The sequence below is a fragment of the Momordica charantia genome (assembly GCF_013281855.1).
Source record: "Momordica charantia cultivar OHB3-1 chromosome 4 unlocalized genomic scaffold, Mcharantia_2.0 BLBB01000004.1, whole genome shotgun sequence".
Classification (NCBI taxonomy): domain Eukaryota; kingdom Viridiplantae; phylum Streptophyta; class Magnoliopsida; order Cucurbitales; family Cucurbitaceae; genus Momordica; species Momordica charantia.
The window spans coordinates 22,319,258-22,338,199 of record NW_028275162.1 but is presented as its reverse complement, the minus strand read 5'-3'; the positions used below and the strand labels follow the sequence as shown (position 1 = coordinate 22,338,199).

The following is an 18,942-nucleotide window of genomic DNA, read 5'->3' as shown; positions in this document are numbered from 1 at the left end:
TCTCCATACTCTTTCGAAATTGTATGTCGATAGGTCTCCATTCTTTTTGCCAGTTATTGCAGAACTGCTGGGATTCGTACTCGGACAATGGTAGTAATCGCCTTTAGTTGACTAATAAATATGGCATTCTCCCCGAAATGACAGGAAAGATGGTTTAATTTTGAAGCCGAGATCGTGGCTGCAATCCCCCAGGTATGTTGATATGAATGATTGAATACTTCTTGAGGAGAGACGTGTAATTGGAGAAACATAAATTGCAGAAATGAACAGAACAGAGCTGAGAAATGTTACATTCTTTCAAACTACTAATACAAAATAATATGATAATTAGTTACCATAATGAAAAGTTTGATGACTTCTTTTTTTTTTTTTAATTTTTTTTATGTTATTGGGTTAGGCCAAGTCTAGAAGTCATACGAATTAATAGTTACATGTTCGGTTGGATAATATTTGACAATTCGATCGTAGTTTAGTAGATAAGATATTTATCAACTTTCTAGATTAGTTGAGTAGATAAGACATTTATCAACTTTCTAGATTAAATGTTCGATTCTCCGCTCTATATCTCTATTATTTGATCATATTTTAAGTCATCCGCTCTCATGTTGTCATCCACATCACAACGTAAAAGCTTCCATATTGCTTGGTGTTTACACATGCAATATTTGAAAACCAATAATAAGAATAAGAACAACAATTGATTTCTAATTATGTATTAATAAAAGGTCAAATTAGGAGCCCCACGAATCCAATACACAACAAAACAAGCAACATGCTTCTAACTTGTGAATGCTGTAAAAATGACCTTTATCTTGCTAATGATCTTCTAAACGAACTCATTTTAATTTAAAGTTTAATTTGATGAAATTAAACGTATAAATTTAAAAGTGATTTTTTTAGTAATAATCTTGATAAAAAATTTTCTATTTTAAACCTAAACTTTCGCTGAAAGGAACAACAATTTGGAATTGATAGGACTTCCGATAAAGATAATACTAGGATATGTTTACAATGGTATTTGTGAGTTTTTGAAGATTTCTTTTGATGTTAATGTTGTGCAATGTTTCATCAAGCTTGATTGATTGATTGATTATTATTTTTTAATTAGAATAGAACTTGATTTTGTGCACTTGTTTTAGCTAAATTTTCATTTGAAATTAGTAGGTGAATCTAACATAAGCTTAGTGGAAGTCCAAGTTCAATTTTTAAAAATTGGATAAAATTTGGCTCACCTTCTCAAGTTTTGGGCAAAAGTTGAAAATTTTGCCAATAATTTTTATACAAAGTCGAGAGGTTCAAATAAAATGTTCAATATTTGAGAGAATAAACATAACATTTGAAATTACTAAAAACCAAAATAGAATAGAATAAGTATCAAATTTCAGCAACCTTAACAAGTTTAAACTTTAAGCTGATTTTTAATGATTTATCACTAAAGTTTTAAGCAACAGCAATTTCTCAGCCAATGATGCACCAAAAAACAAAGCAGTATCTTTTCCTATTTGCATCTTCGGATTCTACAACTTGTATGGACTTTTAAAGGTTGTCAAAATTTGCAGCTTCAGCCTAAATCACTCTATTATTTATCATGAAGCACTTAACTTGTGCATAAAAAATGGAGAAGAGAACCTTAATTCTAAATGTATCCATCCATTCAAGGATGACTGATGAAGGTAGCCTGGATTCTGGAAAATCGATCCTTGGATGATTGAAGTACCGAACCGGCAACCCGGTTTGCAAATGTATCAAGATTTCCCTTTTCCTTTGCAATCAGAACTTTCATCAAACTCCCTTTAGTAAGGTAACAGAAAAGACTTCAGACTTCAGCTTCTGAGGTCTGAAACACCAATTGTTGGGATGCTGCCCTTTTCGATAAGCGATTTAACTCCCGAGCGAGTTTGGTCGTCTTCAGATAATTTGAATATTGCATCTCTTATGGTGACATAGGTCTTGTCAGTTGGATCGGGAACGTTTCCTTTCTCAACTGCCTCCTCTAATATGTTAAGAGCCATGGGGAAGTTTTGATTCGATATGAAAGCATCAACCAATGCAACAGAGACATAACTGTCTGGTTTCATTTGCTTGTCTTCCATCATTCGATAATAAACAAGAGCTGCGTCGGGCCTGCCACACTTGCAAAGACCGTGCACAATTGCCATGTAAGCTATACTGTTGGGGGAGCAACCTTTTTGCTGCATTTCATTCCAAAGTATTTCGGCATCATCATGCCTCCCAGAATTGCAGCATCCATCGATCAAAGTCGTGTAAGTGATGACGGTTGGTTCCCTGTTCTCTCCATTCATTCTGGAAAGACAAAGGATGGCCTGATCAAGATCACCCCTTTTGCACCATCCATCAATAAGTAGATTATAGGTAACAACTGTAGGAACTAGCCCTGCAACTGTCATTTTGTTCAGAAAATCCTGGGCTTCGCTAACTCTCCCGGCTTTACAGAAGCCATTTATCAATACATTATAAGCAACCACGTCTGGACGGTAACCACGAGTACAGATATCTTGGAACATCTCGAAAGCACGGTCGACTTCGTGAATCTTGACTAGCCCATCCATGGCAGCAGAGTAGGCAATTATATCGGGGAGGAATCCTTCAGAAACCATATCAGCAAGAAAATTACAAGCTTCGACGACTCGCCCATTTTTGCAAAGTTTTTTCACAAGGAGTGTAGAATGTTTTATCCATGGCTCGTGTCCGTGACCACGCATCTCCCTCAGTAGTTCAATGGCCCCTACGGTATCCTCTCTTTTACAGAGGCAGCCGAAGATTGAATTATGGGTAAAATGTGTCGGTTGAAGTCCCGATTGCTTCATATCTCTCAGAAGATTATAACTTTCCTCCAATTTGTCTGATTTGCACAGTGCATCTATCAAATTGTTATGAAGTAACTGGTTTGGTTCACAACCAAGTCGAATCATATCTTCAAAGAGGCTTAATGCTACATCCAACTTACCCATCTTTAGCAAGCCATCGATTACAATGCCGAATGAAGCAGTATTAGGGAATACCTTCTTAAAAGTTTGGTGGATCTCACATATGTGAAAATCATCAGTATGAAAATCGTTTCCTGTCGTAAACCGAAGCAAATAACAAGCTCTATCTATTGACCCAGCATTAACAAACCAAGTCAACACAGAATTGTAAAGCAATATCATAGCTTCGTCATTTATATCTTCTGGTCTTTCCTCAAGTAACATGATCACAACTCTCTCTTCAGAACAAGATGCTATGAGCTTCGCAAGTATCTCGATGTCGGGCACAATTCCTAACAACTTCATCTTCCAAAACAAAGCCATTGCTTTCTCAAATGTGCCCTTCTTACAAAGTGCTCCAATCAGCACATCGTAGATTGAAATATCAGGACTAAAACCCAACTTCTGCATTTTCTCGAGCAACTTAAGAGCCATATCCTCTCTGGATTCCTTCACAAAACCATGAATCAGAGCATAGAATGTCTTTTCGTTTAGCCCAGGATTTTGATCTCCCATTCTGTCTATGAATTCCATTGCTCTATCTACCTCACCCCACTTGCTAAAAGCTAAAGCCAAGATAGAAAAGGCATACCCATCAACCCACCCTCTCTCATGCATATCGTTATAAACATTTAAAGCTTTATCGAACTTCCCAGAATTGAAGTAAGCCTTCAAAACTGGCGTCAATGTGTACTTATCGACCTCCAACCCGCAATATTTCATCTCACTCAGCCTGGTCTCAATGGAATCAACAGAATTTGCCTTGGACAAAATCTCCAGCAAACAGTTATAACTATAACTATTCGGAACACAGAGTCCCATTGCTCTGACCTGATCAAACAAAAAGTTAGCTTCTTCAACCAACCCCACGCTTCCCAAACATCTCAAAAAGACACCCAATGCTCCTGGGGTCATCGAACATCGAAAATTTAGGACGTCCATAGCAACTGCTCTCAGTGGGGCATTTTGTCGAGCACGTGATAGGATTGATGCAATGGCATTGTAGGTATAGCAATTATGCCTGTACCCATTCTGTTTCGAAGCCCAAATGAAGAACATATGGGCAATTTTCCAACTCCTCAGGCCATTCAACACAGTTTCAACAATTTGAGTGTTGAGTCTTGGAGCTAAAATTTTCAGCTCCGGGTCATCTGGGGAAAATTTTCGTTGGCTGAAGAGGGAAATGAAGTTATTACTGATGTGGGTTTCGTCCAGAGGAGGAAGAACATTGATCACTTCCGTACAAATAGGCCTATAAGATTTAACAACAGGAGGTAGACTTTCACAGAAGATAAGTGAAGCAATAGCAACGGAGTTTGTGAAATTGAGTGATTTACAGAGGTTTTGATTGGCAAGCGTGATTCTGGGGAGCGCCATGGGAATGGAGAATGAGGAACTCAACTTCCGATTATGCGAAGTTGAGGCTTAGATTCCAGTGCCTCAACGCCAAGTCCCGGCTCTTCCATGGGGGGCTCTCTCATTCAGAGAAGATTGTAGTAATACCAGCTCCATTAGCGACGAAATTGCTCCGATGTTGATGAATAAGCTTATGAAGATGATGGTTATGAACTGTAGAATCCTGGACAAACAGTTCTTAGCGAGGCCCAGATGGTTGAAGCGATCTGGGATTCGCACTCGATCTTCTTCCTTCCTCTCGGAGGTTTTGAGAATATTGATATGATTATATGCCCAAAATTAAATTTTAGATCATAATTCATAATGTGTATTTTTTTTTTCCTAATAATTTTATTTTCTTCTTCTCAACTATCTATAGTTGATTTATAGTGATTTTTTTTAGTAAAGTATGTAAAAAGAGGGATTCAAACGCTAACCTCGTTAACTCAACGATAATTGGTACATGTCCCTAACTAAGAGTTTAAGACTTCGAATCACCCTTTCCCACACTCAATTATGATACACAATTGATTAGATAGAAGCTTAATCCGACAAATGAATAAGTCTATAGTTTTTTTAGTTCAATCATTGTAAGACAGGATCAAACCATCGACTTTTAGAATAGTAATAGATATCTTATCTATTTAACTATATTCGAAGTGACTAATAATTCTACAAGTAGCAAAAAGGATAGTGCAAACACACACTCATCACAAGTAATAAATGGAGAATATTCTGATATCGTTTCCGCAGAGACTTGAAGTTTTCTTTTTAAAATCAATAATGAAAAGACGAGTGAGCAATCGATTTATGATGGTAGAAGATAAGATTTAACTTGAAATAGTTTTATAAATACAAAAATAAAAATAAAAATTCATAGCAGTAAGTGCACCTTATGCATCTAAGTAAGAAATATCGATTTTGCTCCTTAATCAACTTATATCTAAACGATCCTACAATTTTAAGTTAATTATCAATATTTCTACTAATAACTAAGGCTTAATTTGATTTTTTTTCCAACCTAGCCAAAGGTTAAGGACCCTATTGTCTAGGTTATTCTTTATTTCTAAAGTTCCCTTTATCCATTTAGATTTTAAATATAAAATTACTTAAAAACAAGTTAAGTTTTCGTAGGCTAGGATAAAAGAATTAGTTCATAATATATTTTGTAAAAGAAAACTCGTTGAAAGTTAACATGAAATTCATTTTCAAAAAAAAAAATGAAATTAACATTAGCTAATTAACAAAGAATGATTGGACCCGACTTGAACTCGATCCTTACTCTTTCGAGTTTAAGAGAAGTTAAGCACTTGTTCGAGCCTACAAAAATGTGTTGTTCACAAAAATCCTTAGATGAAAACAAGAGTAAGACATAGATGAAAAGAATATTTACTGTTTTTGTATTAATAAATGAGTAAAGTTCAAAGCACTTCCAAAGGAAATGTTCGCCGGAAATAGCTTAAAGAAAACAATATCTTACACATAAATAACGAGATGAAGCTTAGACAATTGAAATAAATAACGATGTCTAAGCCTCTTTGACAGGTCATCTTTGAATAGAAAATCTTTCTTTCATGCTGAAATGAAATGACACGTGGTTGCAGAAGAACTCGTTAAAATTCATCAAAACTTGTGTTTCATTAAAAAGAATTTTCGAAGGTTGCAGGTGTTTCAAGCGCACTCCTCGTAGAAAAACATAAATTTTGTTAAGTATTTGAGCCAAATGGATAACACATGCTAGTGCAAGTGAATATAAACTATACTTTTACGTGTATCTAAAATACAACTTTTAGATGCACTGTTAACTTGAATTGATTCATTTCTACTCTTAAAAATAAGGATAATGAGTGGAGATCCAACTATTGACATTTTAGATAGTAATAAGTATTTTATCCCTCGAAAAATAATGATTATTTAACATAGAAAATATTAGAACTCACGTTGACTTGCACATAGGCTTCTACCATTTTCTCTTGAAATTGTCCTACCTCATTTTTTAGTGTATATATATATATATATATATATATATATATATATATAACTATAATTATAATATTAAGGACAATAAATTATGTTAATACCAACATATTTAGACATTTACTATATCAGGTTAGTAGCGGCTCTCTTTTATTGTCAAAATAATAAGACAAAAATATACTTTTGATCATTAAAATTTCGAATAAGTATCTATTGGATCGGTCAAGTTTCAAAAAGGATACTTTTAGTCCCTAGATTTGTAAATTGGTTCTAAATGGTTCCTAAGATTCTTTTATTGTTTAGTTGACCAACCTTAAGATGATGTAGATGTTAATTGTGCTGGATAATGGATGATGCGATCCTCAAATTGGTTGATTATATAGCAAATACATTAATTAAATAATATTTTATGGTGATGGGATAACTTCTTTTTTGTTCCTCCTTTTCCTCCCTCTTTCCTCCTCCCTTTCTTCAGCTAACTTTACCGTCATCGCTGCCTACCCTCCATTTAAGATGTGTAAACTTAATCTCTTACTAAATAAACACATACCCTAAATTTTTTCAACCTGAGCTTAGTTCAACGTGTTAAGACACTCAGGGCTCATTTGATAACATTCCCGATTCTTATTTCTGTTATTCATTTTGAACAAATTGGAAATGAGAATAAGAAAGAAGAAATTTGTTTTGCATTCTATAAACCTTGAGAAAATTTACCCAACATCAACCACAAGAAGAACAATAATTCTGTCTTGTATGAAAATTGTTGTGGTTGTAATTGTACCAAAATTTTAAATATAATAAAACACAATATTAAACCCATTATCATCTCAAAAAGGAAATGGATATCACAAAACAAAATAAGGGAATAAATTCATAAAAATCTAGAATCTTCTCCAAGCCTCGGGAATCTTCAAGATCGATTTACTCCGGAGAAGAGAATCCTCCACAGCCGATTCCATGGAGTTGACGACGACAACGAATCCGCCGTCCCCCGCCCACTGTTCCACCAATATTTCTTTCGTCCCTTCGAATTCTCTTCCATAGAATCCTCCCTCTCGCCGTAATCCTCTCTTTTCGCCGCCGCAATAATGTCCTTCGCCTTCAATCTCGCCGCCGGCGCCAACTCCGCCGACCGTGACAAGCCCTTCTTCTGCCACCAGTGTGATCGCGCCGTTACCATCACTGTTTCTACCTCCTCCGATCCCCTCTGCCCATTTTGCAACGAGGGGTTTCTTGAAGAGTACGAGAACTCCTATTCCGACTCCAATGATGATCTTGATCGCGCACCAATTCATTTTCCCGATCCTTTTCGTGGATTTAATCCACTTGTTTTCTCCTCTTCTTCGTCCGTGATTGATCTCCAAAACCCTGGCCTGTTTTCAAGAACTATGAGGCCGGCTTCCCAGCCGTGGAATAGGAATCAATCCGATTCGACAATCCAGCCGGAGCCGTTCGATCCCTTTTTGTTTCTTCAGAATCATCTGCGAGGCATCTTCGATAGTGGCGCGGATGTTGTGTTTGAAATCCAGGGCCATCCTTCCCACTCCGTCCTTTCAATGCCGCAAAATGTTGGCGACTACTTCGTTGGACCTGGCCTCGAGCAGCTCATTCAATTGCTGGCCGAGAACGATCCGAACCGATATGGAACCCCCCCTGCTTCGAAATCAGCGATTGAGAAGCTTCCGGCCGTGACTGTTACAGAGGATCTATTGAATTCGGAAATGAATCAGTGTGCCGTCTGCATAGATGAGTTTCAAATAGGTATTAAGGTTAAGCAGATGCCTTGCAAGCATGTATTTCACGATGATTGTCTTTTACCTTGGCTTGAATTGCATAATTCATGCCCTGTTTGCCGGTTCGAGTTGCCTACGGATGATTCTGATTACGAGAATCGAACTCGTGGCCGACGGGTGCAGGAAAATGAAGCTTCCGGACAACAATCGGGGTTAGATAACAGTGGCAGTGGGGAACGTGTTGAGAGGAGGTTTAGAGTACCGCTATGGTGGCCGTTTGGGGGGCGGAACGAAGGGAGCGACTCCGGTGGTGGAAATGATAGCGAGGAAGATGGTAGGCCGCTGCACTAAGAACGAACATCTTCTGGTAAATTTCTCTCTCTAATTCTTTCTTCTAAATTTTGCTTTTGCAGACTGCTTGCTTTGCTGTTTTTCCCAAGTTTAGATTAGTTTTTGTTCATCTATTAATCTTGCGATAATCATCCGTTAGAGTAGCTTTTATTCGAGGTACGTTCAACTTTAGTGGGCTATTCATCCTTTCATGTTCGCTCCTCCATAAGAAGTTTCTGAGTGACATAGATTATATTACTAAAGGCCATCTGAGTGTTGATTAAAAAATAGACCCCCACCCACCAAACTAAGAAAAAGGAAAAATAAAAGAGAGACAGAGAGAGAGTGAGGAAGAGAATAAAAACACAAAACAAAGATTGAAAATTGTTCTCTTCTAGTGTTTTTCTTGTTGTGTTTTGTGGTAATTGTTTATAGAACACTTTTTGTACAATAACTTAATTTGATGTAGACTAAAGTAAAAAAAACAGTTAAAAAAAATAAAAATAGTGTTCTTAAACAGTCTACGGTGTTTGGATTCTCAGTTTGTAACAATTGGAAACGTAGTATAATAGGATGATGGTGCAGCTGTTACAGGTGCTGATGTGATTAACAGGTGATGTTCCAACGGAAGTTAAAAGGTAATCAAAGCTTGAAATCCTTTGAAACCACCTCTCTTTTTTAATATGAAACATGTAATTTTATTCATAGAACCGAAGTGTACAAAGAGAGAAGGGTAAATAAGACATCAACCCTATCAGACGTTTGGCAAGTTCACAAAAAGGGCATTCTAATAAGTATTGTGAGTACAAAGAGATAAGAGAAGGTATACCAACGGAAATCCAAAAATCTGCTAATATCCCATACTTCCCTTGGAAGTCTTGACTTGTCCTAAAGGCTAAAGGAATTTTTGGGTTCTTTCTAATAATGATTACCTCGTTTCTGAGCACTTGACGGAGTGTCATACAAAAAATCTTCAAGGTCACTGTTTGGATTGAATTAAGATATTGAGAATTGAGCTCTTCTATTTAGTAGAAACTATTACATCGCAACCCAAAATAATAATAACAACGTTGGATGGAGGTGAAACAATACTTAACCAAGAGCTACTAGGAAGATTATGAAACGGAAGGTTAGACTTTCGTTGTTGGATTGCAATGGACATTTTCTTATCTAGCTTCAACTTTGAAGTCTTAGTGAATTTTGGTTGAAGGTTTCCTATAATCTTAGTTCTTTTCTGTGTGTTTGTTGATATCACTTTAGGCTTATTCCACTTGTTTGAAGTGTTTCTTTTGGGTTGGAACCCTATTTTGTTTTATTCGGTGTTTCATTGGGCTCATTTTTTGGCTGTTCTTTTTTTAGGCTCTTTTGTTTTCTTTCATCTCTTCTTGATGTAAGCTTGGCTTTTCAATAGAAAAGAAGCACTCATCTCTTCAATAGTGTAAGGCTTGTCTTGCTTTTGCAAATAAATTTAGATATCCCATTTATGAGATATTGCTTTTCCACTTAAAAAATTCAAATTGAAGAAATCATTTCCTCAACAGCGTTACAAATAGCATGTTGCTTTAAAATACAGGCGTCTTTTCATAGATTCTTCTTACATTCTTAAACTCTTTCGAAACATTATCTACCAAGTTGTTCGATAGTGAGTTATTACATTGTGTTATAATGTTATGTACCTGTCCAAGTTTTTTCTTTTGAAGTTGCTGGTATGTGAGCAGTATGATAATTGTTCCGCAAAATGAAAAGGATCTGCCCTCTCTCAGTCCATGTCTTGTACTCCCGAGTCCTGACTATAATCTTCTCAGGGTGTAAGCATGTTGGTTTGGGTAAATTTTGATAGACCACAGGTGTAAGAGGATGAGTGCGGAGAGGAATGAATTGTGAATGTAAGTGAGGAATGTTGTGAGTGGGGTCATGCAGTAGTTACTATGTGGGCTTAATGAATACAGGTAGGGCCGGAGGGGTTATATATATGTACATAGCTGTAGAATAGGGAGGTATCTTTTTGGGAATAGCTTGGGCTTTTTCAGGAGAGATGGGAGCTGTCAAATTCTTCCTTGAACTTGTATCTCTTTGCAACCAATAAGAATTGGTTTCTATTAGATTTTTAAATATCAGTTACAGAAAATAAAAAAAAAAATTGATGCTTAAACTAATATTTCTTGAAAACTGAATCAACCTGACCGAATAAATCTTGAACCAAAGACCAACAACTATCCAAGCCAAACCACAAACCAATAATAATGATATTTCAAACTAACGCAGCTGAATTGGTTTGACTTCTATCGATGTTTTGGGGTTGTCTGATTTTTATATTTTTTTTATATTTTTTTTGGTTTCAATTTTCACCTTATTCTTTTAGGATCACAACAGGGGGCCTCTATGGCCAGTTAATTTCTCTTGTTGTTCATGTTTTCTTTTGAAATTTATGTGCAAGTATCTTATATATATGTGTGCGTAGAAGAAAAGAGTCATTTAGGTGTAAAGTCAGCTCACACTAGCTTACATCTGTTTAGTATATAGGAAGAGATGTATAGATTTTGGCGTCAGGACGATATGTTTTTTAGGCTATAGGCTACTCGAAGCTCGTGTCCACGTAGAGATCATATATGTATGAGATGTAGGCTTATTCTATCCTGGAACAGTATTTTTCTAGTATTTTACTGAGATGTTGAGCCGACTTTTAAATTGATTTTCATTGTCACGGACTCACGGATGTGAAAGAAGACAACCGATAAGACATGGAGATATTGAAGTATCTTTGTAGTATAGATTATGATTTCCTTAACTTTACTTTTCTTATCCAATAAAAACTTTAAAAACTACTCTCCTTGACCAATGTCTAATAAGCATGGACAAGAAGACATGCATGGCAAGACATGTACATGGTGACATGACATTTCGATTTCTAAAAGATTAAGTTAATATTTGTTATTAATTATGCCTGGGAATTTAGAATACGTTATGAAAGGAGATTGGTAGTTAATATATTTCTAAATCCTAATACTGGTCCTGTGACTGAGAATTTGAAGTTAATCCCAAATTGAATAAATAACTTTCCAGGTAGTTTAATATCTTCTAAAAAAGGAAAATTCAAAATAATTTATTTTCATATTTCTACCGGTGAAAATAAGATTTGATGTTTTTTATTCACAATTAATTATGTTCCTCTTGGATTTAATTTTATCCTTATCCAGAGAGAAAAAAAAAAAACCAACGTTGTAATGCTGAAGAATCTTGAAATTTTTAATATTTATTGGACATGCATGTACTATCCAAACTTTAAGCGCTCATGCCAAGATCGAGTAATTAGAGTCATGTATATATGCGTAATTGGGAGGTGTTGTGTGGAATTGGTGATGGGACCAATATATATATATAAATATATCTCTTGTACATGCATGGAACTTTCCCTTTTCTTATTCGATGTTCTTGGATATGAAACAAATTTTCTAAACACGATGATGATTTTTATTTTTATGTTTGATACGAAACAAATATTAAACACCATGGTCATATGAAATCTTTTTGTTTCTCCCTCAAGGGTGAATGGGGTTGAGTATAGTAGGAGCTTGACTCATGGATTAGGTTCATGTAACTTGTGGTTAAGAGGTTGAGTCCATATTTTAGGATATAGGCTTGTCTGATGAAACGTATCTTTTACATCATATCTTTTTTATTTTATTTTTCTAACTAGAACTATATCTTAATGTATTAAAGTCCAGTCCTAATGAAATTTATCTTTTACGCTGCATCCTAGTATTAAGTACATCGAATACAAATTATACAATCTTGAGTTTCTAATTAGACATGGACTTCTCAATTTCAAACTTCACAGATCATGATTTGACACAAGAAGAAAAAGAAAAATTCCTGGCATCGAAGACTAGGAAAAGATAAATAATCCCTCCCCCTTTCTGGGGGCTTGGACCCTAATAGCGAGGAGAAAAAGAAAAGTGAGGAGGGCGAAGCAGCCAATAGCAGTTTGTTATCGCCTATTGATAGATAACAGATTGGTTCCCAACTCAAACTATGATATGATTCAGGGGTAGGGAATTTTTTGATTTAGTTCGTTCTTGAATTGATTCAAATTGAGTGATGAACCCATTTCTTTGCCTCCTTGTCAATAAATAAGAATCATGTGGAAAATAGCAAGATATGGTAGATTACATTGATTCAAGACCAAGACTCCTTACCACTCGGACCAGGTTGGTCTAGTAATTAGGGTGGTCGGAGATCGGTTTTCTGCAATTATTTTCCATCTCTCTGTGTACTGTAAATATCCCAGTATTGGTTAAAATCTTGAGCTAAACCTGCGATATTGTGATCCATATTGTTGGTCAATATCATGTTCAAATTTATGTGTTAGAGTACATCCTCTGGTAGCCGTGATTGGCGCCATTGATTATAGTAGGCCAACACTGACCATTCTTTAAACTTTGGTTTCAGGAAAGAAAAGGGCTTATTTTGACCTTGAAGTTTGTCTCTCACATTTAGAAGGAATCTCAGCTCCGAAAATACACATAAAAGTCGGTGGTTTTTAGTGGTCTTTTGTTTGTTCTTTGCATTTTCAATTTTGTTTCACAATGCCGACACCATTATGTATAGATCTGTTCATTTTGGATGACACTTCGTAGCATGTCTATATTCCATATCTTTTCACCAGTTTCGTTTCACAGGTCTTATTTTTTCAGTTCATTGTGAGGTCATCGGGTTCCTCCCTCAACATTGAAGACCTTTTTTTTTCCATATGATTAGAAAGTATGAATTGCGGTCCTGAAAGGACAACTTAATTGGCAACAGCTTGGGTCCTTAGTCATACTGGCTTAGAGAATTTAATACCAAAAACTCTTGATGTCTCTTGGGTTCGAGCCTTTGGGGCACTGACTCCTAGATATAGTGGAGCAAAGTTCCGATTCTCAGTTCTAAAAAAAAAATAATCATAAACTAATTATAAATTGCATTCTGGTTGTCACAAATAATAATGTTAGGTGCTTGAGAAATCAAATTGGAAATCACATGAAATCTTAGAAAGCTCACTAGTTGTCATAGATGGAGCTCGATGCTGGTCACTAATAATAATGTTAGGTGCTTGACAAATCAACTTGGAAATCACATGAAATCTTAGAAAGTTCAATAGTTGTCATAGATGGAGCTTGATGCATAGGATTCGGTTGATAATATTCTTGTTTGTTATCGATGTTTATTGTTTCTTATTCTCTAATTTTAGAAAAATGAACTCCATTTGGTAACGGTTTCTTATTTTTGGTTATTTTTTGGTGACTATTTATTACTTCTTGTTTTATGAAACTTTAAATTAAAAAAGTAAATTTTTTATATAAAAAGTATGTTTTAAAATAAATATTAACATTCTTATGTTATATTTGTGTTTTCATATTTATTATAAATTTTATAAGTTAACACTGATAAGATATTACATTTATTTATGTTTCGGAAAGAACCAGAAATGGGAACAAACCTAGTTACCTGATTTTGTTACAACTTCTATACAATTTTGGAAACGTTTCTTAAAAATGAGAATCAATAAATAAAATAAGCCTCAAATGTCATTGTTTCTCAAAAATTCAAAACGTTACTAAACAAGTTTAGCTTATATGGAAGATTTCTGTCTTTCCGTATGTGATGGATTGCTCCATAGCCTCCAAATTCAGCATCCAATGACTACCTCCAAATTATTGGCTTAGAAAGAACAGAAGATACGTTAGAAAGCAAAGTATCCATTGTAGCAAACATCAGTACTTCAATAGACTAATAGACGATGGCAGATATTTAGTGTTAGTAGTAGGAGTGCACTATTTAGATGAATGAAACCATGAATCAAAATTTCACCACATAGGCTGTGAAAAAACTCGGGTAATAAAAGGGTCGAGTGTGGTCGATTGCAAGGGAAAATAACGCTCATGAAAAACTCATGTCTACTCTGGTTCCTTCATTTTCTTTTTATTTATCTTTTGTTTTTCTATCAACATTTCAACACAATAGCCAAAACGAGCACAGCTCATCGGTAATTGACAAATATCTTCAACTAAGAGGTTGTGAGTTCTATCTCTCATCTCTCATGTTGCACTAAAAAAAACATTTCAACACAGTACTACCGTCAATAAATTTAATGAAATGTATCTCGTTATGTATAGAATTTGTGTTAGAAAATATCAAATAAGGACCAAAGTGATTGCTTAGGGGCCAAGAATACATATTTTAGAGGTGGAAGGAATAAAATGAACAAACGTAGAGATCAAAATAAATATTTTAAAAGTATAAGAAGTATCAAAATAAACCAAAGTTGAAAGTAAAAAATTCAAATAATATATTAACTATATAATAAAGAAAATAAAAGATCAAGATATATATCCTCAATTTGACTGGTTAAAACATATATCTCGATACTCGACTAAAATATCGAAATTAAGATCCTATCTCATACCATTGACCTAAAAAAGAATAGCTATGGTTTACTTTTGGAAATTGTGATATTTAGTTTAGACGAAGAAAAAGTTGATTGTGACTGTACACTTTTTCCAGTATTTTTCTATCATTCATAGAATTTTTTTTTTTTTAAAGAAACACACAAATGGGCCCACTTCCTCTGACATCATTAAACTTCATTGTTTGTTTTGATAACGCCATGCTTCTTATCCAGCAGATATTTCCTTTCTCATTTACTTTTCAACCACCCTCTTTCTTTTTAAATCTTTCCCCTTTCTCTACCAACTTTGGATTAAAGTCTTATTTACAATTATGTTCCCTGCATAGTAATTAAATTTTTACGTTCATCGAAGGGAACTTAATTCAATAATAATTGACATATATCTCCAACCAAGAGATTGTGAGTTCGATTCTCCATTCTCACATATTGTATTAAACAATATATAACAATAAATCAATTTTTATGCTTTATTTGAGAATCTAAACCTATATTTCAACTATTAAGATATACCATTGATAAAAAAAGAAGTTTCAATTCAAGTATGCGAGTGAGTTTTCAATGTCGCTAAAGATACATACCTTTTATACCATAACGTGGCTAACGATTAACAAACTTAAAAGATGATTTTTGAATAGATCACATATTTACTAAAAGTAAAATTTATAAGATCTCACTTATATACACGTGTTTCACATACAAATTGTTGGTAATGCGACTAAAATCTCACATTGGTTAAATAAGGAGAAAATTATTAGATTTATAAGCAAGGGGCCAACATCTTTCTCCAAGTCACAAGGGGCGCTTATGTCGAAATGGACAAATATCATACTATTGTGGAAATGTAGTAAAATCCTCGGATGCAAAACAAACAAAGAAGTGGCGAACTTCAAAAGATGTAGTCATAGTGTGAATCTGTGGTTCATCTCATAGGGCCCAATTAGTATATCTATAATAGTATGAAACTTTTTAAGCAAAGTCATGAGTACTGGAACGTCGAGGAGTTGCTGTCCCCCTATAGAATAGGTATCTACTGATCAATTAATTAAATGGGAGGGGAGAGCAAAAAATATGCCATAAAATATACTAAAAAGATCATGTTTTCCTTTTCCCACACATGTTTTAAGTTCCCTCTTGTGAAAGAGAGATAGAGCACATAAATAAGAATTGTACGGCAGAGATAAAAAGAAGGACTTCTCAGTCAGTGGTCAAGTGGAAGAGGAAGAAGATAAGCAGCCAACTTCGAATGGGCTGGTTCGGGCCCATTTGCATTTACATCTCTAATAAAAAAAAAAAAAAAAAAGAAATCTTAATGGTCTCATGGACTATGTTGGAATTGACTATTAAAATATATCAAACTTGCTGAAGGCCGTTTATCGCTTGCCACGTATCAACATTTAAGAAGATGAATGGTATTTAAAACTAGATTGATGTAAGTCCTATTAGCTCGATATATGGTATCTGAGCCGAGCTACATCTGGCCGGCCTGTCGTAGGTAAGAGCCAATGTGTTTACGGTATCTGCAGGTGCGAAGGTAACGAAAGTGGCACGTAGACCATTGTTGGATGCCCTATCGGAATTCGTCTATGTAAATAGAGATGTGTGCCATAAAAAAAACAAGATACGTGAATATACTCCTACTTTGAACATTAGATTGAACTGAGATTGACTTGTACGTCGGAGTGCTAACCTTGTCTTACAATTACTTCGTGGTCAGCCTCCTTCTGTCGATCTTCGCGGATTCCGAGCTTAGCTAATTTTCATATCAAACAAAACTTAAATATATAACTAAACAATAAGGATACCAATAATCTCAAAGAATAACTATATATGGCATTTTTTAGCATTATAAGCAAAAAATTACCATAAAATCTCATTCCAATTTGTTCAATATCATATAACATAAAATCTCAATTAGTATACTTTAGCATGTAACAATTTAATCTCTGTAGTTTAAAGTTTGTAACGAGTTAGTCCCTATCTTAATTTTTTTTTGTTAAGTTTTTGATATATGTAGATCGAAATCGATGAGAGACCAAATGTGTTAGGACATGCACGAAATTGTTACCAACTAAAATTCTGATACTAAATTACCTCTTGGTTGAGATACATGCCAATTATCGCTGAGCTATGCTCACTTTGTCAAGCGTGAACTAATTTGAAAGTAATTGAAAGGGCATTCAAATTCTCTCTCATTCATCACATTTTTTTTTTAATATTCTAAGTCATGGATGTACTTATTAAAAAATCTCATTTTAAATTTCGTACTTTCAAGAGAAACTAAAACAATACAAATCAACGAACGAATCTAAACAAACCTTATTCGAATTATCAAAATATTGACAAACACAATTATATCCAATCAAATAGATCAAGAGCTCAAACTTCAAATTAAAAGAATAATTCTAATCACTTATCACAAACCTTTTAACCAACACAATCAAATTGAAATGAGAATTATAACTAATTACATTTACTTCCCTTTAGTGTTAGTCGGGTTCAAGAACAACCTCCTAGAATGAATTCAAGATCGTAGGTCCTAATTTTAGGAGTTTAGTAATTTTTTTTAGTACAATAATATGTGGGGTTGAGATTTCGAACGTACGAAGATTCAGAAATATATATCTTAACCAATTGAACTACGTTCGTATTTGCTGAATTTAGAAGTTTAGAGTTACACATTCATGATTCAACTGTGTACCAATTCTCATCATTTAACTTCTTTTTTTTTTTTTGGTATAAGTAAATAATATAATAGATATTTGGAGGCTTTTTGACTCCCATGAGTGTGGTCAAAATTCACTACTTAAGATGCTTTTAATTACTAAATGTCATATTAATAACCATGTATGATTAATTAAGCAAATGAAATGACAATTGTGTGAGACAATGATTAATTCGCATTTAATATATGGATTATTTGAGCCAATTCTCAACTTTATTGAATTAATCATGATTTTGAAAAATGACTTCTCCACTATTTAAGTAATAAATAGCTATGATTATATATCAAATCTTTTTTCTTAGTATTATATCTCGTATATGGGCCAATTATGTTTTCCTTATTTTAATCATAAAAACATATGGGTTTAAATTTATTCACAGTTCTTATCGTATTAAAAAAAATTAAAAAATTGGATTGAATTCTTACTATGAGTTGAATTGATTCGCTTAGATCCAATCCTGATTAATCTTTGCAGGTTTTTAAAACTATTTTTTTTTAATAACCGATTAAAATATTTTATTTGAGTTTGATTCATTATTAAAATTCTAGTACAATATATATTATTTTAATTTAATTAAAAACAACAAAATAAATAGAGCATAAACTATCATCATTAGCGGTTAGGTCAGTTTGAAATTTTAAATTTTGATAAAGGATAAAAAGGTATTAAAAGGCAAAATAATAATAATAACCTATGTTCCACCTTTCAATATGGTGAGGGTATTTGTACTAAAGAATATATATATATGTGGTAAGGATATTTGAGATGATTGTAACAAAAATTATGTTTTCAATTATTTTTAAAAGAAAATATTATATTTCAATTACTTTTATAAAAAAAAAACATAGTTAAAAAAAAAAAAGTGCTAGCTACCCATTCAAACTAATTTGTTTTTCTTTCTTCAAAGGTAGAAGGAGCAAGATTATAAAATATCTAACCCAAAAAGAAAAAAAAAATTATTAAAATAAATTATCTGATTTCGCAAAATCAAAATCTCAAATCCCCAAGAAAAACTAAATTCAAACTTAAGAATCCTACCTTGCTCCCCGGTCCAAATGGGCCCAAGTAAAAAATTTAGAAGAAATGAGGTCAAACTCCCACCGCCTACTAAAAATGATGAGAATTTATACTAGTGCCTCTATGTGTGATTTAGTTTTGAAAAATGGTCCGATGATTTTTGTTAATAAAAAATATCTTCTGATTTTTCCAACTGTTTTATAGGTTTATTTTTTATCATCTTACCTTTTCTATTTAGTTAATATTTTCAAAATCAAAATAATACTCTGCCTCTTAAATTCTCAAATCTGTTCTTGTTATATTATCTCTCTTTTTCTACATTTTCTCTCCTA

General features: G+C 34.0%; 2 protein-coding genes across 4 annotated transcripts; one reads left to right on the top strand and one right to left on the bottom strand.

Annotated features, from left to right (window-relative positions):
• Positions 1–1,233: 1,233 nt before the first annotated feature.
• On the bottom strand, positions 1,234–4,676 carry LOC111012005 (Tetratricopeptide repeat (TPR)-like superfamily protein). Its single transcript, XM_022286021.2, has one exon. It carries the CDS (start codon positions 4,362–4,364, stop codon positions 1,824–1,826), a length of 2,541 nt encoding a protein of 846 aa, XP_022141713.1. The 5' UTR covers positions 4,365–4,676; the 3' UTR covers positions 1,234–1,823.
• A 2,530-nt stretch (positions 4,677–7,206) lies between these two features.
• Positions 7,207–13,098, top strand: LOC111011877 (RING/U-box superfamily protein). Of its 3 annotated transcripts, XR_002601465.2 has the most exons (3): positions 7,207–8,459; positions 12,261–12,470; positions 12,872–13,098. XR_002601465.2 is itself a non-coding variant. In XM_022285830.2 (2 exons), exon 1 carries the CDS (start codon positions 7,448–7,450, stop codon positions 8,441–8,443), a length of 996 nt encoding a protein of 331 aa, XP_022141522.1. In that variant the 5' UTR covers positions 7,207–7,447; the 3' UTR covers positions 8,444–8,459; positions 9,008–10,600. The 3 variants fall into 3 exon arrangements, 2 of the variants coding, with proteins under 2 accessions (XP_022141522.1, XP_022141521.1); XM_022285830.2 differs by lacking the exons at positions 12,261–12,470; positions 12,872–13,098 and adding an exon at positions 9,008–10,600; XM_022285829.2 differs by lacking the exon at positions 12,261–12,470 and having other exon boundaries at positions 7,208–8,459.
• The last annotated feature ends 5,844 nt before the right edge of the window (positions 13,099–18,942 follow it).

Excerpts from the sequence above, each read along its gene's own strand:
- LOC111012005 (XM_022286021.2), bottom strand. The coding sequence starts at position 4,364 with ATGGCGCTCCCCAGAATCACGCTTGCCAATCAAAACCTCTGTAAATCA.
- LOC111011877 (XM_022285829.2), top strand. The coding sequence starts at position 7,448 with ATGTCCTTCGCCTTCAATCTCGCCGCCGGCGCCAACTCCGCCGACCGT.